Source organism: Cervus elaphus, chromosome 22 (genome assembly GCF_910594005.1).
Source record: "Cervus elaphus chromosome 22, mCerEla1.1, whole genome shotgun sequence".
In the NCBI taxonomy this organism is placed as follows: domain Eukaryota; kingdom Metazoa; phylum Chordata; class Mammalia; order Artiodactyla; family Cervidae; genus Cervus; species Cervus elaphus.
Window position 1 is genome coordinate 27,987,300 of NC_057836.1, and position 25,628 is coordinate 28,012,927.

A 25,628-nucleotide genomic window follows, 5' to 3' on the forward strand; every position below is an offset into this window, starting at 1 on the left:
GTTTTTCCCTCTTTTTGACAGGGAAGACACAATTCTATTTTTTTTTTTTAATTTTTACTGGAGTATAGTTGCCTTACGATGTTTTGTTAGTTTTTTCTGTACAGCAAAGTGAATCAATCACATGTACACACGTGTCCCCTCTTTTCTGGCGTTCCTTCCCGTATAGGTCACCGCGGAGCGCTGAGTTCCCTGTGCTATACAGTCGGTTCTCATTGGTTTTCTGTTTTATACATAATAATGGATGTATGTCAGTGCCAATCTCCCAGTGCATCCCATCCCCTCAGCTCCCCCCTGATATCTGTACGTTTGTTCTCTACCTCTCAGGGGATACACAATTCTAAAGGTGTTGTTTGGTCTCTGACCTTCCACGTGTGCAGAGGACTGTGGAAGGGAGTGAGTCAAGTATCAGAAATACACTCACTGGCATTTAGTAAACTATTTGTTCATATATGTTACCGTTTCTGACATTTATCAATTGTCCGTAATTATCTTTTTTGACATTATTGCTCCTACTGTATGGAAATTTTTTTTCTAAAATGTACTATTAGTATCAGGTGTAAATGTTAAGAGTTACAAACTAAGACTTCAGGGAATTATGATAAATGGATCATGTTAATAATTCCTTAAAGCAGGGGTTGCAAGTTGCTAGGTCACAGGTCAAGCCCAATGCATCATGTTTTGTTTGAATAGAACAGTACTTTGTTTTGCTTTTGTTTTTAATTTAAAGTGCTTCAGAAAGGGCATTCAATCTTTACTCCCTCATTTTTCCTAGGACTCCCTCTTGTCTTTAGCCTGTTGCCTCCTCATATGCAGCTACATCACCCACTGACCCAAAGCATCCAAGTGTGTAACCCTAAATTAACGAGTTTTTATAATCGAAAGAAGAAATGTATAACTTGAAGGGCAAGTCAAGTTCTTTACAGTTTCAAAAATGCTTTTTCTAATGATTTTTCACAGGAGGTCCTGAAGAAGGAGCTTGGCAGACTAGAAGAATTCTTTTGGTGTACAAAGACCTGTCATCTCCCTCTGAACCCTGCCCTATGCATACAGGGGATTGATGGTGATGTAAGTTGATATATTCAGTAGATAAGTTGAGTATTTTTACTTTGTATTGTTTAGTTCAGTGGATGGTTTTGAAATGGCAAAAACAATTTGTGAATTGTTATCATAATTATTTAAGAAAAATTAATTGAATCTCATCCAAACTGCATACTCTATTTGATGCACTGTGACCAGTTGGGATCACATTAACTGCATCAGCTATTTTGTTGGTTTATTAATAGAAACAGACTCTCAGTTCAGTGAAAAAAATAAAGATACTCCTTACTTAAATTGATTTCTTGACTTAATCAAAACTGGTTGGTTTGGTGACCCTATGCAGGCTGGTTTAATTCCATGCTTATTTAGATTATGTGTGCACCCTTGCCTAGGACACGAGTATATCATTAGCTATAACATCTCAGTTTTGATTCAATTTAAAATTCATTGATGTTCATGAGTCATGATGCTATGTGATATATTTTGTGATTTTACTCATGCCCGGAAAGCCCTTCTCAGCATCACTGAACTCACAAACTCCTTCTCTGCCAAGTCTCTGTCACCCTTGTCTGACTTAGAATCATCCTTTCTCCATGAACTTTATTATTTTCTTTCTCCAAAGTCCAAGACTAGAAGACTCTATTAAAAAGGATTGATAAGTGACATTTAGAAGTGAAGAGATTAAACTTTCATACATACACAGTAAATGTTACATAACTGAAGTCTTAATACAGTCAAGGAAGTAAATTTAATAATTAAGGGAAAAATTAGACCATTAGTATGAATAGAAGAGGGCTTCCTCTTCTATTCATACTAATGGTAGCACAGTGGTGAAGAATCTGCCTGCCAAGCAGGAGACACAAGAGACTCAGGTTTGATCCCTGAGTCGGGAAGATCCCCTGGAGAAGGAAATGGCAACCCACTCCAGTATTCTTGCCTGGGAAATCCCATGGACAGAGGAACCTGGAGGATTACAGTCCATGGGGTCGCAAAGAATTGAATGCAACTGAGTACGCACACACCCGCACAATGCATGAATAGAAAACATTTTGCTAAAAGCTTAATGCTGTCACCTTGACAACTTTTCTGCTACAAAGACACCCTACAAACTTTCCTAATATACTTCATTGATGTATTTTGAACAAAAACAAAACAAGGCATCAATTCCATAAGCTGAGCTGTCTATCAAAGCTAAAATCCAAATCATCACTGATTTTTTAAAAAAATGTGTAACATTTTTATTATAAGTAGTGTATACTGATTGATGTTAAAGATACATGGAAACTCAATATTGCAAAGACAGCCATATCTTTTTTATTTTTTTGGTTATAAGTATTAATATACTTTTCTAACACTACAATCAAAAAGCAGTTGGGTCCAGTCAACAGTTTTTGAAATGAAAAGGAAGTTTTTTATGTAAATAACTAGGTCATTTGAGCAGCCACGTGAGCAATACATAGAAAGAACAATGAGACTGTGGAGGTCAGATGTTATTTTTTATTTCTGCCTTCTTGATTTGTTATTATTATTTAAGGAGTAGAAAGATTTTTTTCAATTAAAATTACGTATCATTTATGCCTTGTACAGGCCTTGAGGATGTGGAGCCCTGGCTCTACTGGGTGGCTGTGAGAGTGCCCAGGTGAGCTGGCCAGGCCAGGGTCCCCACTACCCAGCAGTCAGCACCCAAAGTGCTGCGGCTGGGGCCACGCTCCTCCCCTACAGCAACCCGCAGCCGCCAGCACTCTTCCTGAGGCTGCCAAGGGGAGCCGTCTCTTTGCCCACGTGCTCTGGTCAGCTGTGCTGTGGGTACGGCAATGAGCAGGGATTGTGGCAGGCAAAGCTCTCACCTGCAGGACATTTTAGTCTGTCCTCAGTCCTACTGAACGACGACGAGGTCTGAAGGGACACATCACCTCCGAAGGTGCCATAAATGCAGCAAAATTCTCGTCAGAACCCACACCTGGTTGACCATCAGGGAATGCATACTTGTAAGAACCTCTGGGAATGTAATGAGTATGTTAAGAGCTTTAGAGAAACCCCTCAGCCAGTGGTTCATCTGAGCACCCACTGAGGGGACAGATTCTATGAATGTGAGTGTGAGGAGATTTGTCACCACTCCTCCCGTCTCAATAAATACTAGACAAGGAGAAACCTCATCAAGGTGATGAACATGAAAAGCCTTCACTCCTCATCCCCTCAGAGGTACATCAGACAGCCCTTACTGGGGAGAAGTCTTCAGAATATCATGAGTGTGGGAGGCCTTCATTCAGAGTAGAATCTTTTTACAGCACCAGGCGCTTCACACAGGTGACAAATGTTATGTTGAAATGAATGTGGGAATGCTCTCTATTCTGATAGAAATTTTGCTGACCACCAGAAAGTTCACACTGGGGAGAAGTCTTACAAGTGTAAGGAATGTAGTAAGGCCTTCAGTCAGAGTAAAATCCAGTGTCAAGTAAGACAGTCAGCGTCAGTCTCACTGACACTGGGTCCCCCATGCCAGGGAACAAGCACATATGTGTCGGCAGTGTAGAAAAGCCTTCAGTCAGACCTCTAAACTTGTTGATTATGAGCAAATTCATGCCAGAGAAAAGCCTTTTGAATGTGGCATGGCATGGCATTTAGTCTAATAAATATCTTACTTTATGTTACAGACTTCACACCAGAAAAGCACAATAAATGTGGAAAATACGCAGTTGAGACTCACACCTCATTATATATCACAGAATTCACACAGGTTAGAAGTCCTATGGATGTAATAATGAGCATGGGAAGGTCTTTGGTTAAACCACCAGTCCTCTAGGACCTCAGAGAGCCCATCTGGGGAGAAAGCTGATAAATGCAGTGATGGTGGAAAAGTCAATACTGAGCTTATCGTGTGTCAGAAGTCACTCTGGAGAGAAGTCCCATGAATGAGAGAGCATGGAAAAGCCTGCATACATAGTCAGCATTCTAGTTGAATCACCATCAGTTAACTACATAAGGGAGAAGCACTCAGGCCTGGCTCAATCCATTTCTTAAAACATGGCCCTTCAAGACAGAGAGCAAAAGTCTTCTTAGGTTTGGCGAAGCTTTCTTTATAAGGAGAATTCTCACCCCTACCTCTTGTTTGGACCACTAATCACAATGGACCATTTCATGTTTCATTAAAGGATGGTTAGAATGAAAGGGTGGGAATAACTTAATGCAATCCTTCTCTACTCCTGGGAGAGTAAGGACCAGACTTTTCATTTACTAATAGGTTTCTTTTCATTTCAAAAATCTGTTTTAAGTTTATTTCAGCAGTGTTTACTTTACAACAAGAGAAGCCATATCATCCTTTCCCTATTCTAACCTTTCTTATCTTTCTCTATTCCAGCTCCTTTATCTCATCATTTTTATAATCTATCCTCCAAGACTGATTTATTCTTTCCTATCTCTTGGTTATGGCCTTCCCAATCCACTTTTAACTTCTACTCTGGAGTGTCTTTGTTTGCCTTTTCCTATCCAGCAAACCTTTTCTTTCACCTGTTTACTCATCTATGTCTTTCACAATCTTCAAATTCAGCTCATCTCTGAAATACTCTCTTCTTCAAATGCTTCCTCATTCAACTGTTACATTGCCTTGTAAATTATTTTTGACTTAATGCATGTGTGTATACTTTCATACCAACTTTTTGCAGGCTCTTTCAAAGGTAGATTTGGTGCCTCTTTCTATTTGCATATAGATAGTGGTTTGTGCATACTAGTTGTCAAGTGTGTGGTATTTTTGTTGTGACTCTCAAAAAACATACTGCATCTGAAAACCAAAATACAAAACAATGAAAGCATAATCACTCTCAGTGATGTAATTACAAAGAGGGGCTCAGTCTCTCTTAGCCCTTTGTCTCTCCCCTGGACTTGGCATGCCTCAAAGACTTCATCACCTCCCCGCACCCCACGCATCCCCAGAGTTGAATGAAGAGAATTTGAAAACCACTGGTCTAGACTGTGGCCCAATACAGGGTTTCCTAATTGAACACCATGACAGGAGTTCATATGTTCCCTGATTGACTGATTCTTGCAGCAAGAATTCATTACTTAACAAGCAGCCTCATCCTTTCACTGTAAAACTCAAATTGATTCAGTAAACAAGGGTTTCTATTTGCTTGGGGATTATGTTAGATTTACATCGATAGGTTGAGAAATAGATCCTTTCCTCTCTTCTACCCATTTCAGACTTCTCAGAAATAATGACATTCAAACTGATCCTGCAAAACGTATTGATCTCATATTTTTACTAAGTTGATAAGTTGAAAGTATCAAATCCTTTTCCTTTTAGTTTTGATTTAATTCTTCACTGTCAACATGAACTCTCTAATAACCTAAAAACATATAGCCTTTAGCACTCAAACAATTGTAAGCACATAAAAGGAAAATAATGGAAAGCAGTTGATATTGTTTATGATATCATTCAGCTGTAGCTGAAGATAAAATGTAAAGTATAATTGAAAAACATGAGAACAGGAAATACATGTTGTCCTATTGTTTGTAAAGATAAGAAAATGTTCATTAACAAAAAGGGAAAAATGCATTAATCTTTTTTAAGTACCTGATTAATATCAGACATTATAAAAGCTATTTTATATCCATTAGTTCATATACCTATTACAAAATTGTATGAGGTAGGATTTTTATCCCTATATTATGTTAGGATACAAACATTTATCCCAATGTGAAATAGGGATGATGAGTCAGACAAAACTGAGCAACTAACACACACGCAAAAAAATTTAAGTAATTTGTCCAAGGTGTTACAGTTGATAAGTAACAGAGTCCAAATTTTTTAAAATTTATTTTTAATTGGAGGATAATTCCTTTGCAACATTGTGTTGGTTTCTGCCAAAGCAATGTAAATCAGCTATAAATATATATACATACAAAAGCAAAGCACCAGGAGCTGGCTGTGGCTCAGATCATGAACTCCTTATTGCCAAATTAAGACTTAAATTGAAGAAAATAGGGAACACCAATAGACCCTTCAGATATGACCTAAATCAAATCCATTATGATTATACAGTGGAAGTGACAAATAGATTCAAGGGATTAGATCTGATAGAGTGCCTGAAGAACTATGGACGGAGGTTTGTGATATTGTACAAGAGGTAGTGATCAAGACCATCCCCAAGAAAAAGAAATGCAAAAAGACAAAATGGTTGTCTGAGGAGGTCTTACAAATAGCTGAAAAAAGAAGAGAAGCTAAAGGCAAAGGAGAAAAGGAAAGATATACCCATTTGAATGGACTTCCAAAAAATAACAAGGAGAGATAAGAAAGCCTTCCTCAGTGATCAATGCAAAAAAATAGAGGAAAATACATGGAGCTGTGTTCTGAGATCAGGTGGAAATGCGCACGGTGCCCAGAGATATGCAGAACCACAGGCCGGGCCTCACAGTCAGATACATATAGAGATATTACTCTGGTCTTGGAATGTATTGCTATTTCCCAGGACAATAAATCAAAGAGGCAGACTGAGAGCTCTAAAATAACTAAATAACCAGGTTGTTGAGCCACTAACAGGCATAAGCAACTCATCACATAAATGAGATGTGCCACAACAGAGATCAAACCCGGAGCCTTTGGAGTGGGAGCACTGACTCCAAGACCCTAGACTACCAGAACTAACCCTCAGTTCAGTCAGTTCAGTCGCTGCATCGTGTCCAACTCTTTGCGACCCCATGAATCACAGCACGCCAGGCCTCCCTGTCCATCACCAACTCCTAGAGTTTACTCAAACTCAAGTTCATCGAGTCGGTAATGCCATCCAGCCATCTCATCCTCTGTCGTCCCCTTCTCCTCCTGCCCCCAATCCCATCCAGCATCAGGGTCTTTTCCAATGAATCAACTCTTCGCATGAGGTGGCCAAAGTATTGGAGTTTCAGCTTTAGCATCAGTCCTTCCAATGAACACCCAGGACTGATCTCCTTCAGGATGGACTGGTTGGAGCTCCTTGCAGTCTAAGGGACTCTCAAGAGTCTTCTTCAACACCACAGTTCAAAAGCATCAATTTTTCAGCCCTCAGCTTTGTTCACAGTCCAACTCTCACATCCATATCTATGATTAAAACTCTTTAAAAAATGGGCACATAAGGAACCTACCTCAACATAGTAAAGCCCATATGTGATAAGCCTACAGCAAACATTGTCTTTCCTTTTCCCTAAGTCCCTTCGATAGCTGAGTTGGTGGAGTGGAGGACTGTAGTTGACACTCTAACCGAGAGACATCCTTAGGTCACTGGTTCGACTCCAGCTCAAAGGAGACATATCCACTTTTGGACTTCCCTTGTGGCTCAGCTGGTAAAGATTCCATCCGCAATGGGGTAGACCTGGGTTCGATTGCTGTGTTGGAAAGATCCCCTGGAGAAGGGAAAGGCTACCCACTCCAGTGTTCTTGCCTGGAGAATCCCAGGGACGGAGGAGCATGGTAGGCTATGGGGTCGCACAGAGTCGGACACGACTGAAGCAACTTAGCAGCAAACATTATTCTCATATATATGGAATTTAGAAAGATGGCAACGATAACCCTATATGCAAAACAGAAAAGGAGACACAGATATACAGAACAGACTTTGGGACTCTGTGGGAGAAGGGGAGGGTGGGATGTTCAGAGAGAACAGCATTGAAACAAGTATACTATCAAGGGTGAAACAGACCACCAGCCCAGGTTGGATGCATGAGACAAGTGCTCAGGGCTGGTGCACTGGGAAGACCCAGAGGGATCGGGTGGAGAGGGAGGTGGGAGGTGGGATAGGGATGGGGAACACATGTAAATCCATGGCTGATTCATGTCAATGTATGGCAAAAACCACTACAATATTGTAAAGTAATTAGCCTCTAACTAATAAAAAAAAGAAAAGAAAAGAAAAGAAAAAAAAAAGTAAACAAGAGGGACCTGATTAAATTTAAAAGCTTTTGTACAGAAAAGGAAACTATAAGCAGGATGAAAAGAAAACCCTCAGAATGGGAGAAAATAATAGCAAATGAAACAACTGACAAAGGATTAATTTCCAAAATATACAAGCAACTCAGTGCCAGAAAAACAAACAACCCAATCAAAAAGTGGGGAAAAGACCTAAACAGACATTTCGCCGAAGAAGACATATGGATGGCTAACAAGCATGTGAAATGATGCTCAATATCACTCATTATTAGAGAAATGCAAATCAAAACGATAATGAGATATCACCTCACACTGATCAGAATGGCCATCATCAAAAAGTCTACAAACAATAAATGCCAGAGAGGGTGTGGAGAAAAGAGAACACTCTTGCACTGTTGGTAGGAATGTAAATTGATACAGCCACTATGAAAGATGGTATGGGGATTCCTTTAAAAGCTAGGAAAGAAAACACCATATGACTCAACAATCCTACTCCTAGGCATATAACCTGAGGAAACCAAACTTGAAAAATACACATGTATCCCATTATTCATTGCAGCACTATTTACAATATGTAGAAGATGGAAGCAACCTAGATGAATGGATAAAGAAGTTGTGGTATATATACACAATGGAATATTACTCAGCCACAAAAAGGAACACATTTGAGTCCGTTCTAATGAGGTGGATGAACCTAGAACCTGTTATATAGAGTGAAGTGAGTTTGAAAGAGAAAGATAAATACTGTATTCTAACACATATATATGGAATCTAGAAAAATGGTACTGAAGAATTTATTTATAGGGCAACAATGGAGAAACAGACACAGAGAATAGACTTAAGGACATGGGGAGAGGGGAGGAGAGGGTGAGATGTATGGAGAGAGTGACATGGAAATGTAAATTACCATGTGTAAAATAGATAGCCAACTGGAATTCTGTCTGGCTCAGGAAACTCAAACAGGGGCTCTGTATCAACCTAGAGGGGTCGGATGGGGAGGGAAATGAGAGGAAATTTCAAAAGGGAGGGTATATATGTATACCAATGGCTGACTCATTTTGAGGTTTGACAGAAAACAGCAAAATTCTGTAAAGAAATTATCCTTCAATAAAAAATAAATTAATTTACAAAATAAATTAGGGAAAATAATAGAATGGGAAAGACTAGGGATCTCTTCAAGAAAAGTACAGATACCAAGGGAACATTTGATGCAAAAATGGGCACAATATAGGACAGAAATGGTATGGACCTAACAGAAGCAGAAGATATTAAGAAGAAGTGGCAAAAATACACAGAAGAACAAAAAAGATCTTCATGATGCAGATAACCACGATGGTGTGATCACTCATCTAGAACCAGGCATCCTGGAATGCGAAGTCAAGTGGGCCTTAGGAAGCAAACTATGAACAAAGCTAATGGAGATGACAGAATTCCAGTTGAACTATTTCAAATCCTAAAAGATTATGCTATGAAAGTGCTGCACTCAATATGTCAGCAAGTTTGGAAAACTCAGCAGTGGCCACAGGACTGGAAAAGGTCAGTTTTCATTCCAATCCCAAAGAAAAGACAATGCCAAAGGATGCTCAAACCACCACACAATTGTACTCATCTCACATGCTGACAAAGTAATGCTCAAAATTCTCCAAGTCAGTCTTCAACAGTACGTGAACCATGAACTTCCACATGTTCAAGCTGGATTTGGAAAAGGCAGAGGAACCAAAGATCAAATTGCCAACATCCACTGGATCATTGAAAAAGCAAGAAAGTTCCAGAAAAACATCTACTGCTTCATTGACTATGCCAAAGCCTTTGACTGTGTGGATCACAACAAACTGTGGAAAATTCTGAAAGAGTTGGAAATACCAGACCACCTGACCTGCCTCCTGAGAAATCTGTATGCAGGTCAAGAAGCAACAGTTAGAACTGGACATGGAACAACAGACTGTTTCCAAATTGGGAAAAGAATACTTCAAGGCTGTATATTTTCACCCCACTTATTTAACTTATATGCAGAGTACATCATGCAAAATGCCAGGCTGGATGAAGCACAAGCTGGAATCAAGATTCCTGGGAGAAACATCAGTAACCTCAGATATGCAGATGACACTACCCTTATGGCAGAAAGTGAAGAACTAAAGAGCCTCTTGATGAAAGTGAAAGAGGAGAGTGAAAAAGTTGGCTTAAAGTTCAACATTCAGACAACTAAGATCATGACATCTGGTCCCATCACTTCATGGCAAATAAATGGGGAAACACGGAAACAGTGAGAGACTTTATTTTTGGGGTTCCAAAATCACTGCAGATGGTGACTGCAACCTTGAAATTAAAAGACACTTACTCCTTGAAGAAAATTTATGACCAACCTAGAAAGCATATTAAAAAGCAGAGACATTACTTTGCCCGCAAAGGTCCGTTTTGTCAAAGCTGATTTTTCCAGTAGTCATGTATGGATGTGAGAGTTGGACTATAAAGAAAACTGAATGCCGAAGAATTGATGCTTTTGAACTGTGGTGTTGGAGAAGACTCTTGAGAGTCCCTTGAACTGCAAGGAGATCCAACCAGTCCATCCTAAAGCAGATCAGTCCTGGGTGTTCATTGGAAGGACTGATGTTGCTGAAACTCCAACACTCTGGCCACCTGATGCGAAGAACTGACTCATTAGAAAAGACCCTGATACTGGGAAAGATTGAGGGCAGGAGGAGAAGGGGCCAGCAGAGGATGAGATGGTTGGATGGCATCACCGACTCAATGGACATAAGTTTGAGTAAGCTCCAGGAGTTGGTGATGGACAGGGAGGCCTCACATGCTACAGTCCATGGGGTCGCAAAGAGTCCGACACGACTGAGCAATTGAACTGAACTTATATGTGTGTGTGTGTGTGTGTTTATTCAGGCTTCCAAGTTGGCTGAGTTCTAAAAATTTGCCTGCTTAAGCAGGAGACACACGTTTGATTCCTGAGTCAGGTAGATTGTCTACAGAAGGAAATGGCAACCTACTCCAGCATTCCTGCCTCGAAAATCCCATGAACAAAGGAACCTGGAGGGCTACAGTCTGTGGGGGTCACAAAGAGTTTGACATGACTCAGAAATTAAACAAAAATAACAACATACATATTGTTGTTGAACCTCCCTCCCACCTCCCCATCCTACCTTCTATGTTGTCACAGAGTACCATGCTGAGCTCTCTTCTCTGTTATATAGAAACTTCCCACTAGCTATCTATTTCACATGTGGTAGTATATATATCAGTGCTACTCTTTCCTTTTGTCTCACCCTCTTCCTCCCCCACGGTGTCCACAGGTTTGTTCTCAACAATTACATCTCTATTCCTGCCCTGCCAAAAGGTTCATCAGTACCATTTTTCTAGATTCCATCAGTTCGGTTCAGTCACTCAGCCATGTCCGACTCTCCAACTCCATGGACTGCAGCACGCCAGGCTTCCCTGTCCATCACCAACTCCTGGAGCTTGCTCAAACTCATGTCCATTGAGTCGGTGATGCCATCCAACCATCTCATCCTCTGTTGTCCCCTTCTCCTCCTGCCTTCAGTCTTTCCCAGCATCAGGGTCTTTTCAAATGAGTCAGTTCTTCGCATCAGGTGGCCAAAGTATTGGAGTTTCAGCTTCAACATCAGTCCTTCCAATGAATATTCAGGACTGATTTCCTTTAGGATGGATTGGCTGGATTGGCTAGATTCCACATATATGTGTTAATACAAAATATTTGTTTTTCTTTATGGCTTACTTCACACTGTGCATGCATGCTAAGTCACTCCAATCGTGTCTGACTCTGCAACCCTATGGATTGTAGACTGCCAGGCTCCTTTGTCCAAGAGATTCTCCAGGCAAGAATACTGGAGTGGGTTGCCATGCCCTCCTCCAGGGGATCCCCCCAATCCAGGGATCAGACCCACATTTCTTATGTCTCCTGCATCGGCAGGCACGTTCTTCACCACTAGAGCCACCTGGGAAGCCAGCTTCCCTCTGTATCAGAGTCCAAATTTGTATTCAGGTCTTTCTTAACTCTGTATCCATGTTTCCTTAAAATATGCTATTGGGCAGAAAGAATGAAAAGGAAATATATACTTTTTAAATAGCAATTTCATCTTTTAGATATTAACCAACCAGCAAAAGCACAATACCTACATACTACTTAGTTTATTTAAACCCCCTACACACCATCACTGCTCAATGAGGAAAAAAATGTCCTTGAAGATTTATAACCTGCCAAAGAGCTGGCTTTTTAGTTTACAAATGAAGGCTTTTGTTGGTAGACTAAAGCCTTTTTTTAAATAAATATGTTTCTTTGTTTCAAAGTGTAAAAATTATTCATATGTGTTACATTTGCTCATATAACAGATTCCGCTGGGGCCATGATTTCAAACTGTTCTTTTTGCCTTATTTTGCTCACCATATTTCTCTTGCTTTTGTCCTGTAGGCATGTTCATATTTCACATCTAATGCTTTGCCGTTGAAGATTACTTTCATTAATGCCAATCCAATGGGCAAAAACATCAGTGTCATTTTTAAGGTACAGTAGCTCTCCTGAAACATCAAATTGATCCCATAGATAGGACTATTGATTTATTACTCAGAAAAATAAATTAGTATAGCTCTATTCCTCTGGCAACAGCACAGATGATGCCAGTTATTTTCGATTCCGCATTTTCACAGAATTACAGTACATGCCACACTATGATTGGCAATAAATCCAACATTACTGGCTCAAAGCCAATGAATCTTCAGTGCAAAACTCTGGGAGGTATGTTTCAATAAATGAAATTATATGATCACTTTTGAGTAGTACAGAAAGCAGAATTGTGGTAAGTTTCTCAGGGGAAAGTCTTCTTTTGGCCTCTATATTAAATTTGAATCAAAATCAGCTGCAACTCAAATGATATGATTTAACATAAAATTTTTCTTAGTGAGCACTTGCTTATTTTAGTAATTTGGGTTGTTGTCTTCTTTTTAAATAAAACATAAATATGGGCCATAGCAGTCTTTATCACGAATCCCATGGGACAGTAGAGTAAAATGTTACCTACAGTTCAGTAGGAACAAAGGAAATATTTGCCGGTCATTCGATTAATGTGTTAAATGACTCAGCCAAACCAGAATACAAGGTCTCAGAGTGGAATTTCTATTCAATTCTGACTAGTTTAAGGATCACACTTATTAGTACATCCATATTTTTGCTGTGATCTGTGTAACCTCAAGCATTAAGAGTTCCCCCAGCACTGCATTTTTAGTGAAGGAAAAAGAACCACACAAAATCTCATCGTGGCACACAGTCTTCTGCATGTAATTTAGAAAGCATTTTCAAAACTGAGCCTCTTGGTAGCTAACAGCATAGAACTGTCCTTCCCCTTTGGACATTTTCCATTTCCTTCACCTATGCTAGAAAATCACCCTTTATGATTTCTTGTTATCAAAGGCCATTTATTCTGAAAACTCTGTAACTGCCTTCAAAGTAAGAGAAGCCAATGAGTCAGTCTGATGAATCATATATGTGCTATTTATACTCCCAGTCAAGAAGCTCCAGGTAATCAAACTGTATATCAGTGTATAAATTTGTAACACATCAAATACATTTCCTTTGAAAGAGATGTCACTTGGCTGAGTTTGAAATTTGGATGAACATTTGTTTAGCCTCTCTTCACCAGACTTTGAGGTTAAGAGGCTGCACATGGATAGTAAATTGAAATGTTGGTATCAGGGAACATCATTACAAGACACTTCTAATTTGATTGCTAAAGCTTCTATAATCATTTAAAAGAAAGTTCTTATTTTCTTTGATCTTCTATCAGAAACACAGGGTACTCTTAGTGCTAACAGAACAACTGAAACCACCCTAAGTCAGGCTGGAAAGTTATTCAGAGAAGGAAATGACATATACTGTTGTTGAAAACTTTCAATGGAATTCAAGGAGAAACCCAGAGTCTATACTTTTGTTTCTAACAGGCTGGAGATGATCTCCGTCAGGATATGCTTGTTCTGCAGATTATTCAAGTGATGGACAATATTTGGCTGCAGGAGGGCCTGGATATGCAAATGATCGTTTATAGATGTCTATCCACAGGAAAAGGCCAAGGTCAGTATAGATTAGAAAGCTGACTTACTTTACTTGTCTCACACATTTATTGGTAATATACCTTCAGACTTTCTACAACTTTCATTTTAGATGACAAATTTTAAAATCCAAAGAACTAAACATAGTCACTCTTCTTTTTTTTTTTTTTAACAAAGAATTAGTTTCAAAAACAATAAGCCAAGATAATCTAATATTATCAAGTGACTAAAGTCACTTCAGTCGCATCTGACTCTTTGTGGCTCTATGGACTGTAGCCCGCCAGGCTTCTCTGTCCATGGGATTCCAGGCAAGGATACTGGAGTGGGTTGCCATTTCCTCCTCCTCCAGAGGATCTTCCCAACCCAGGGATCAAACTTGCGTCTCTTATTTCTTCTGCTTTGGCAGGCAGGTTCTTTACCACCACTAGCACCACCTGGGAAGCCCCAAACATAGTCATTCTTCTTTAAAAAAAAAAAAAAAGAATTAGTTTCAAAAACAATAAACAAAGATGATTTATATAAAGCATAATGTCCTTCTAAATATTAATCAGGACTCTGACAACTCAAATGTTAACTGTAATATTCTTTTGAGTGTCTTTAAGGATTATTTACATTAATAACTCATATTTTTTCTCTTTTTTAAGCTGATAATAGAAAGATCTGCTTACTCATAAAAATTACAATTGTTTCCAATTGAGACAAAATTTACAAAGTTGCAAACACTTAAAGGAGTTCTGAAAATTCTAAATAAGTTATAAACATGCACTTAGTTTCTGAAAGACTTTTGAGTAAAATGTGATATCAACAATCAAAGATGATCTATATGCAAACTTTGAACTTACTTCAGCATTTCTCTGTATAAAAGCCAAGATGTTAATATGTAAATATAATTACATGTGTACACATTTTTAAAATGTTGAGGATCCACACAAATAAGCAGACATCAGAAGTAAAAGTTGTACTTAATTACAATCATGCTAAATTGAAGAAATAATTTCTAAGGTATCATGATTTTTTTACATGTGGCCATTGCCACTTAAAATTTCATTAAGTTAATTGGTATGAAATATAGACAATGTGGGCTTCCCAGGTGATACTAGTGCTAAAGAATCTGCTGCCAGTACAGCAGACACAAAAGACCCAAGTTCAATCCGTGGGTTGGCAAGATCCCCTGGAGAAGGAAATGGCAACCCACTCCAGCATTCTTGCCTGGAAAATCCCATGGACAGAGGAGCCTGGCAGGGCTACAGTCCATGGGGTTGCAAAGAGTCAGACAAAACTGAGCACTAGTCAGCAGCAGCATAGAAGATATATCTGCATAAACAAAGGGATAAAATAATCATAGAATTGGAAAAGGGATTATGTTGTTTTGTTTTGTTTTGCTTTTTAATTCAGACAGAACTACAATTTAAACCCATCATCTTAAAAGAAAAACTGTTACTGCCTCCACGCACCCTCCAGTTCCTGGGGTCCCATACCTAGGCTCAGTCCCCAAGCCAACTGAGATTCAAGATTTTAGAAGCTAAATATGGAAGCATCTCCTAGTTAACTTGCAGCTAGATAGTTCAGGGTTACTGTTACAAGTCAAACTACCCAATTATTTTGATTCTAATAATAGGGCCTTTGTTTCCATGCCAAGTGTACCACTCCTGAACTTCTAATGTTCTAAATCCTGAAAGTCTTTTATTACTGCTACTCAGAGATCCTTATTCCTTCAGTTTTATTCTCCCTTTTCTCACATAAATGACCTAATTCTTTCATATCCTAATATGTTGAAAGGGTAAGAATGAGCCAAGGCTTAGATGAGCCAAGCTGAGCTTCTTGATGTCACATGGATTACTTTTTATTCAGAAATTGAATACAGCAATAACCTCAGTGGAATTCTTCAATTCCATCTCTTTGTTTCTCTGTTTACAATCATAGGAATGTAATGGAGACTAAAACTTTTAACATTCATAAAATAATTCAGCAAAAATAACTCTAGACTTGCCCAAAGTTACAGATATAATTAGGCAAACAAGTTATTCTTCCCCACTATCTACCAACAATTTCTTTAGTTGTGAGATTATAATGGAAAAATACTTCTTCCACTGAAATGGTGATCATTAAAGCAAATGTCTTATTTTAGGCATTTAGGTTCCATTTTTAATCAGGTTCCAAGGGTTATTGAATATCTACTGTTCTCAAGAAATGTCACAAAGTAAAATGCATGTGTCCTAAGTCCCTAGTATCCTATGCTTTGCGACACAATGGACTGTAGCCTGCCAGGCTCCTCTCTCCATGGCATTCTCCAAGCAAGAATACTGGAGTAGGTTCCCATCCCCTTCTCCAGGGGATCTTCCTGACACAGGGACCGAACCCATGTCTTCTGTGTCTGCTGCACTGCAGTCGGATTCTTTACTGCTGAACCGCTAGGGACACCTGTCACAAAGATAGGAATACTAAAACGACCTAAACAGGGCTGTTGGTCTTAAGGAGAGTATACTCCAGGCCACAAGTTAATATAACTTTATCAACATTGTTAATTCTCATGACTACTTGGGATATGGTGTTGTAGGAACTTTGGAAGAGATTATCAAACAGATGAAATTTCTTTAGGATTTATTTTATTGCTCCAAATTTGCTCCAGATTTGATGGCATAAAAATTACTTAGGAAAATTGGAGCAGTTACATCTAGGATCCAGCCAGGTTACTAAATCAAGCTCTCCACTGGGCAGGGGTGGGGAGGGTGATGGAAAGTGGAGAGGCTCAGTTTCAGTGATTACAAAAAGCTGCTCTGGTGTTTCTCAGGCACCTTTTTTTGAGAATCACTACCTTATAAGATGGGGGGCTTCCCTGGTGGCTCAGTGGTAAAGAATCCATCTACCAATACAGGAGACATGAATGCAATCCCTGAGTCAGGAAGATCTCTTGGAGAAGGAAATGGAAACCCACTCCAGTATTATTGCCTGAGAAATCCCATGGGCAGAGGAAGCTGGCAGGCTATAGTCCATAGGGTTGCTAAGAGTCAGACACGATTTAGTGACTAAGCATGCATGCATGCACACCTTGTCTGATACCATCTTAAAAAGTTTTCTCCCTAAGAACCTTGCTACTTAAAGTGTGACCTATGGACCAGCAACATGACATCACCTGCGAACTTGTTAGAAATTCAGAATCTCAGGCCCCACCTCCACCCTACTGAACCATAACCTACATTTTGACAAGATCCTCAGGCAATACATATGGGCATTAAATTTTGAGAAATGCTGTATTACAGAACTATGGGATTGGAGAAACACATGTTACCCAATGTGCACAGAATTATGCTAGAAGTGTTTAAAAGGTGTATAATATATAGTAGCTTAAAATGTATAAAAATGTAAATTATGGTTTTAGTTAATGGGCAGAATTTAGCCACCATGATTGTTATAAATGAGGTACAAAGTTTTCCGGGTAGTCAGCAATGAAAAACTTATGATAAATGACTTGGGATTTAGCAGTGATTAACTCCCTGAAGACAAATGAGGTCTGAAGCATAACTGACTTTGCTACAGTACTGTATCTAGGGGGCGCGCTAATCTACGTGCTAGTCTGGGGTGTGGCCAGATGCACAGGGCTTCCCTGGTGGCTCAGTGGTAAAGAATTGCCTGCCAATGCAGGAGCTGTGGGTTTAATTCCTGGGTCAGGAAGATCCCCTGGAGAAGGAAATGGTAACCCACTCTAGTATTCTTGCCTGGGAAATCCCATGGACAGAGGAGCCTAGTGGGCTATATAGTCCATGGGGTCGCAAAGAGTCAGACGTGACTCAGTGACTGAACAACAACAACAAATGCGAGGTGCGATGAAGAACCGTGGAGCCAGGTGCCGTGGTTTTCTGTTAGAAAGTATCAAACGGGGGAACTGGAAGAATGAAGGAAAATTTCAGGGTTGGAAAAAGGAATTATATTACTGTTTCCAAAGTAATTATATTACTGTCAAATGTTAAGTTTTACATTCACTATCTCTATAAGCAAGGGAATACCTGCACAAGAGCCAAATACTGTTAGGCAGGGAGGGAGAAATGATATTAAAGATATGACTCAGATTTATCTCTGGGATGTTACATTTCCTTCTTTTTTTTTTTGTTTTCAACAAATTGATTTTAATATGTTATATCTTGCAGCATTCTATTCCCACTCTCCATGTTTTAAGTTTCTCTCTGATCTAGCAATGTAGATGCCTAATGGTCACCCTGGACTGGGCTATTGAATATTAAAAGATTCAGGCTGCAAAAAAAAAAAAGAGAGAGAGAGAGAGAGATGAAGGCTACAACCAGCTGCCACTGGCCAAATCCAACACAGAGAAGTGTTCTGCCCACCATTACTATGATCTACTCATTTGTTGTTTAATTTGAATATTTTTAAGGTAGACACGAAACAGTCAATTTTTAAAACTTAACTGTCTCTCTTTTTATGTAGTTACATTTATGTCCCTGATCCCTTTGGGCATTTGTGTTTGCAACTCTTGCATCTGTTGAAGATTGTGGAAATCAGAAATTCTCAACTCTAATTTCTTTCAATGACTTTATTTACAGAACTGTAGATTACAGGTTGTTTATTCGGCATTATTCCTAGGAGAATTTTAAACACTGGGTTTAAATTGCTGTTCTGTACAGAATAAAAATCAGAAGGTTTGAAAATATTTACATGCCAGTAGCCTTAGGAATACAGTGAAAAGAAGCCTTGATGGTTAGTGGGTCAAAGGTCCTATTGAAGTTCAACCTATGTATGTTCTGTTAAAAAATTATCATAGCTTCCCTTTAACATTGACTGGGAAGGAAGGAGCTGGTGGCTCTGCACATGTTTACTGCAGAGTTACTCTGTTCACTCCTAGAAGTGAAACTGGTAAGTGAAGCATTTATTAACCTGAACATTGATTTTATCATATATTTGAAATATTTGTCATGTAGATTATATTTGATTCACTTATATCATAGGTGTGCTTGTTATACAAGTTTAAATGTCTTCCTTTAAACTGTAAATGAATGCGCAAGCCATACATTAATTAATTCACTACTCTGTTGACTCAGTGAGGTTTCTGGGAGACCATCTAGATTGACTTTCTACTATTGTTTTAATGGAACATCTAAGCATCTAGTAGAAATAGATGCTTCTTATACATCTGGCCAAACATGAGTAGCCTCATCACTCCCCAGGATTTAGGAAAAATTAGAAGGAATACCATCTAGGTAAGACTCCTTCAGAAAAGAAAATTTGAAAAAAGAAAAAAAGCGGGGTGAGGGGGTAATCCAAGTCATGCTAGTTGTTGTCGTTACCTAGATCAAGATGTGTTTCCTAAGTATCCTTCATCCTGCAGAGAAAGAGCTGTTTCCATAATCTCTTTTTTAATCACCCAGGGTTGGTGCAGATGGTGCCTGATGCTGTAACCCTAGCAAAAATCCATCGTCGTTTTGGACCAATAGGACCCTTGAAAGAAAATACAATCAAAAAATGGTTCAGTCAGCACAACCCTTTAAAGGTGGATTATGAAAAGGTTTGTCCTTCTGTAGCTAATTTTAAATGATGTACTTAAATAAGGATATACACTGGCTTATTAGATATTCTGATTTATGAAAAAATAGAGTCCTCTTGAGTTCTTGAGTTCTCCTGAATTCTAATTCACTCAGTCACAGTCTAGTAATAACAACACAGTTTAAATGGTATATTGTTTTCATTGTTCAATTGTTAAGTCCTGTCTGACTTTTTTTGACCCTCTGGACTGCCATATGCTAGCCTTCCCTGTCCTTCACTGTCTCCTGGAGTTTGCTCAAATTCCTGTCCATTGAATTGGTGATGCTATCTAACCATCTCATCCTCTGCCACACCCTTCTCCTCCTGCCTTCAATCTTTCCCAGCCCCAGGGTCTTTTCCAGTGAGGCAGCTCTTTGAATTAGGCGGCCAAAGATTTGGACCTTCAGCTTCAGCATCAGTCCTACCAATGAATATTCAGGGTTGATTTCCTTTAGAATTGACTGGTTTGATCTTCTTGCAGTCCAAGGTACTGGTATATTAACTCGGAAAAATTTCTGTGTTTGGTTTTTCCTCTGGGTGGAAATTCTGGGCTATAAATAGTGACTTAGCAGTCTCCTTTACAGCAATCTCACATGAGATGATGCTTCTTGAAACTGTCTTTAAGTTACCTCTGCCTATTTGTCCACAATCTATAATTTCTATAAATCCCCCTCCTTCCTTTGCAATGTATTTTCTTCTGCCAAGTTTTCTTTTCTCATGCCTTATTCTTTTAATGTTTTCAGAATGCATAATAGAGTTTTCATTTTTTATATCTTAGAATTTACAAAATATAGTATTCCATTTGACTGCAAACATTTTCCCCACTTTACCTTGGCATCTAGCCTGCAGTGTACAGTGTTCAGATTCTGCCCTCAACCAGGGCTCCTAGACGAAAGAATGAGTTGACTAGAGCCAGGCCTTGCCCCACTTGCCAAAGCATGAACTGGTACAGCTAGGTCCCCTAGAGAGGTAGGGACACCTTTATGCTGATACACACAAAGATGCAATGTGGGTCAGCATCAGATTTGCTCAGAACCATCTTGAGCCCTAAACATCCCTCATTCTAGGAAACTCCTCAGTCCTGGGCAAACTGGGAGGTTTGGTCACCCTAGTTGGCCTGGGACAGGCAAGAGAGACCCAAGATTTAATCCACTCCAGACTTCTATGAGATTGAGTGAATCACTGAAAGTCACTCAATCATGTCCGACTCTTTGCAACTCCATGGACTATACAGAATACTGGAGTGGGTAGCCTTTCCCTTCTCCAGGGGATCTTCCCAACCCAGGGATCAAACCCAGGTCTCCTGCATTGCAGGCAGATTCTTTACCAGCTGAGCCATGGAATACAGCAAAATACAGGTTTGGGAGTCCAAATAACAAAGAATTAGATGAAATTATCTTGAATCTATTTTTTACCCATTCCCAAAATTGAGACTTGAGTTAGGCACAAACCGTGAGGTTGTATTGCTTGAGGTGCTTCCACATACATTTAATATTCATAAGTACCATGTGAGAGACATATTTTATTATCTTCATAAGTAAAGAAAATTGAGACAGACAAATTAAGGCACTTGGGATACCTGGAACTGACCCGGCATGTAGTCCAGCCACATAGACTTCCCTTCCCAAGGGTCAGCCACACTAGCTGAGGAGGTCCATATGTGTGGCTCAGCCTGTCACTCATGGTTGCACCATGGTTACACTCATCGTCCCATCATCCATCAAAATGATGTATACCCAGGAGACAATTTTTTTGTAGAAAAAGGAATTTTGGCAAGAAACCTGTGTTCATTAAAGAAACATAAGCCACAACTGACTTAATGGAACCTTCTTCCACCCACACAAGTATATACTGTAGCAAACCGTTTGGGGCATTAACTGGATGATATATTTGTAAGGGATGAAACATCTCAATATAGTTTATTTTGTGTAAAAACTTCATATATTCCAAAATTGATATTTTAAATTTCTATAGGACTAGGCAATATTGAGCCATGTTGTTCCTTCTTCTTTTACCTTGAAAAAAGTCATCCACTCTTGTGCAACTGTAACATTAAAAGATCACATTATGAATAAACTATGAAAATTGGCTTTAATTGAATAAAAGATATTTTCTCTCATTTCAACAAAAACATTCATTAAGCCAAAGAACAGACTGCTTCACCTTCTTCTGTAGCATATCAAGAACCAACCATTTAATCATATCTTCTCAACTGAGATGTAGAATCGATTCCAGATGATACAATTCTGTTTTTTATCATACTCTTACCATTACCTCTGTGTTTGCTCATTTGTGTTTATATTACTTTTGTGTTACTGTTTTTCAACTGATTAGGTCTTAAGGAACTTTTTCTATTCCTGTGCTGGCTGGTGTGTGGTAACATTCATCCTGGGAGTCTGTGACCGACACAACGACAATATCATGCTAACAAAGTCGGGCCACATGTTTCATATTGACTTTGGAAAATTCCTGGGTCATGCACAAACCTTTGGAGGGATAAAAAGGTGAGTGCTCAAAACATGTTTATTGTAGTAATTAAGCAGTCTCCTGAAGTGATCTATAACATGTAACAGAATAGAAACCCAGCAGATGAGTTGCTCTACATCTCTCAAATCCCCTAAGATAACATAAACATGATTATATAGCTAATAATATTGAAGGGAAGAGTTTTCTCAATAGATTATTAATGGAACAAATTGTGTTTGTGTGTGTGTGTGTGTGTGCTCAATCGCTCAGTCGTGTCCAACTCTTTGTGACCCCCGAGGACTGTAGCCCTCCAGGCTCCTCTGTCCATGAAATTTTCCAGGCAAGTATACTGGAGCAGGTTGCCATTTCCTACTCCAGATCATCCTGATCCAGGGATCAAAGCCTTGCCTCCTGTGTCTCCTGCATTGGCAGGCAGATTCTTTACTACTGAGCCACCTGGAAAGCCCTAATGGAACAAATTAGGTTCCTCAAATTGTTAGTGAATTAAATTGGCCTTCTCTCACAGGATCCTATTCCTGTTTTGGTCTGAATTGTTTGAAACATGGTATTTTCATTTTCTTATAAGCTTTGAATGGACAGTGAGGACAGAGTTCATGGTCTCAATACAGCTGGTATCTTGCCCATAACAATCACCACTCTGGTTTACATGAGCACACTTAAAATGAGCACACTTCCTGACTAAATTAGTCTTGAATCATTCCAAAAATATTCAGTAAGCAACTACCATTCAAGACTCCGAGGATGCAACAGTGGATGAAGCAAATACAAACCCTGACCTCTTTCTAATATGGAAAACAGACATCAAAGAAGATAACATGAGGAAATGAGGGGTTTCATTTCATACTAAGAAACAAAAGCTGAGAATTGGGATAGAAAGTAACTGCGTGAGGAATGCTATTTGTGTTGGCCAAGAAGTTTGCTCAGGTTTTTCCATAACATTGTAAGAAACCTGAGTGAACTTTTTGGCCAATCTAATATTTTAGACAGCCTTCTGGAAGAAATGAGAGACAGCTGTATAGTAAGTGATCCCCTTGTGGAGATCCATGAGAAGAGTATTCCTGGAAGAGAGGACACCAAAATAACAGCCATGAGCACAGACTAAGCATGGTGCGTTCTCATGACAAGAAGAAGGCCTTGGGGCCTGGAGATGGGATAGAGAGGTGAGCTGTAGGGAAGAAAGATGAAGAGTTTGGTGGAGGCCAGATCAAGTAGGGCATTGAAGACATGGTGTAGAGGATGGCTTTTACTTAACATTCAGAGGCAACCATTGATAGATCTCAATGGAATTCAAAGCTCTCTCCTGCTGTCCTGTGAAATAATGGAAGTAGTTAGCAGACTATTACAATAGTTAAGGGAAGACCTTAATGGTAAAGAAGATTCCAAACATATTTTGGAATCTGAGCCACAAGACCTACTAATTGACTGGGCATTGTCAATCATTAACAGGCGGGGAAAACAGGCCTGGTGGGTAGAAGAAATAAGGAAAGCATTCAAGGATGGCTCTTGGATTTTTATTCTTTGCAAAGAATTATATCATTTACTGAAATGGAAAAGACTGGTGAATAAACAGTTTTTTGTTTTATTTTATTTGAACTGGAGGCAAGGGAACCAGAAGTCTAAGACTAAAAGTCCCTTGCTTTAAAAAGATAACCTCATATTAAAGTAGAAATGGTATCAGACCATTCCAAAGACCCATCAGTCACTTTTAGCTAAAAACAGCTCCTCAACAGAGGACATAAAAATGTCTCCTACAATATTACAAGATGAATTTTCACCAGATGGTCATAATCTGGTATTAAAATGCCAATATAAACTACATAATAAGGTTCAATTCTTACAAACTGATAGCTCCTATTTTCTGAAGGCCTACAAATGGAGTTGTTTCACTTTTCATCACTTTCAAAACATTGCCTTCTATAATTAATAAGCTCAGGAAAATTCACCACATACTCATTCATTCCTTAAACATCTTTTGGTATGGTCTATGTGTGAAGAACTATGATAAACCTTGGGGATACAAAGATGAATAGTTTATAGTTACCACCTCAGTGGTGCTTACTCTGTCTTTAGAATACTGGGAAGTGAAGTGAAGTGAAAGTCGCTCAGTTGTGTCCAACTCTTTGCAACCCCCTTGGAATTCTCTAGGCCAGAATACTGGAGTGGGTAGTCGTTCCCTTCTCCAGGGGGTCTTCCCAACCCAGGAATCAAACCCAGGTCTCCCGCAGCGCAGGCGGATTCTTTACTAGCTGAGCCACAACCACCTCAGTGGTGCTTACTCTGTCTTTAGAATACTGGGAAGACCGACACATAAATAATTATCAAAAATGTGGTGAAGGAAAAGGTAGAAGTATAGAAAATTAGAACATCACAGCGGAGGGATACCTGGTTTATGAAAGACAAATGTTCGTTACCAGCTATGAGCATATTACATAATTTACTCATGTAACACTTTCCCTAAGATCCACTCTTTCCTAGAAATTTAAAGATTACATTAAAATTGTGACATCTTTATTGTGCTGTATTGCCCACTGGGGGGCGGGGCTTCCCAGGTGGCACTAGTGGTAAAGAATCTGCCTGTCAGTGGAGGAGACATAAGAGATGTAGGTTCGGTCCCTGTGTCGGGAAGATGCCCTGGAGGAGGATGTGGCAACCCACTCCAGTATTCTTGCCTAGAGAATCCCATGGACAGAGGAGCCTGGTGGGCTATGGTCCATGGGGTCACAAAGAGATGGACACAACTGAAGCAACTTAGCACATATGCACATCGTCCATTGAGAATTCAGGTTAACCCTATTCATTTATTAGATAAGCATCCGTGTTGACCACAGGGTGGTTAAAATATGCATAAAGATATTCCAGTTACACAGAAAAAAAAAATTCAGCTGGGGAAACAAAAAATAAAGAACAAGTTACTAAACAATAGGGTAAGTGCTATGTTAGCGGTATGTACCAGGGTCTACAGAAGAGGTGGAGCCCAGTTTGTTGGTTTATTGATGCTTCAGCAGCTACTGCTGCTTCTGAAGTGTGACAGTTTTTTTTTAATGCAACCACTAAGGAGGTCATGAAAACGTGCCCAGCAGAGAACCTTACTTCGGTAGGTTCTTAATACCATTTACTGAATTGTTGTTTAGCCACTAAGTCAAGTCCGACTCTTTTGTGACCCCATGGCCTATAGGGTCTCGCCAGGCTCTTCTGTGCATGAGATTCTCCAGGCAGGAGCACTGGAGTGTGTTGCCATTTCCTTCTCCAGTGGATCTTCCTGACCCAGGGACTGAACTCTCATCTCCTGCGTTGGCAGGGGGACTTCTTACTGCTGAGCCACTGGGAAAGTCCTTGCTGAATTACTCAGCCAATAAACTATTCACAGGTCAGCCCTCAGCCATTCAATAATTACTAACTGGATGAAAGAAAATGAAGTTGGCACTGTCTTTCCTTGAGATTATTGGGCACCAGCTGAGGTGGCCAACAGAAGCATTGTGATCCATGTGGATTATTGTTTGCAGGATTTTATCTCCACCAGTGACTATGTAAGGCTCATTGGCAATATCTCCTTAGATTTCTTTCTTGATACTGATACTTCTGCCCTTTTTTCCTTTTTTTTTTTTTTGGC

The 25,628-nt window shown here is 39.5% G+C and overlaps 1 protein-coding gene across 1 annotated transcript in view; it reads left to right on the plus strand.

Moving 5' to 3' along the window:
• PIK3C2G (phosphatidylinositol-4-phosphate 3-kinase catalytic subunit type 2 gamma) overlaps window positions 1-25,628 on the plus strand; it is a 410,949-nt gene that overhangs the window by 246,625 nt on the left and 138,696 nt on the right. The window contains exons 20-24 of the mRNA XM_043882432.1: window positions 958-1,065; window positions 12,369-12,461; window positions 13,892-14,021; window positions 19,378-19,514; window positions 21,866-22,035. Coding sequence (XP_043738367.1) covers window positions 958-1,065; window positions 12,369-12,461; window positions 13,892-14,021; window positions 19,378-19,514; window positions 21,866-22,035 — 638 coding nt within the window. The remainder of the gene's footprint in view (window positions 1-957; window positions 1,066-12,368; window positions 12,462-13,891; window positions 14,022-19,377; window positions 19,515-21,865; window positions 22,036-25,628) is intronic.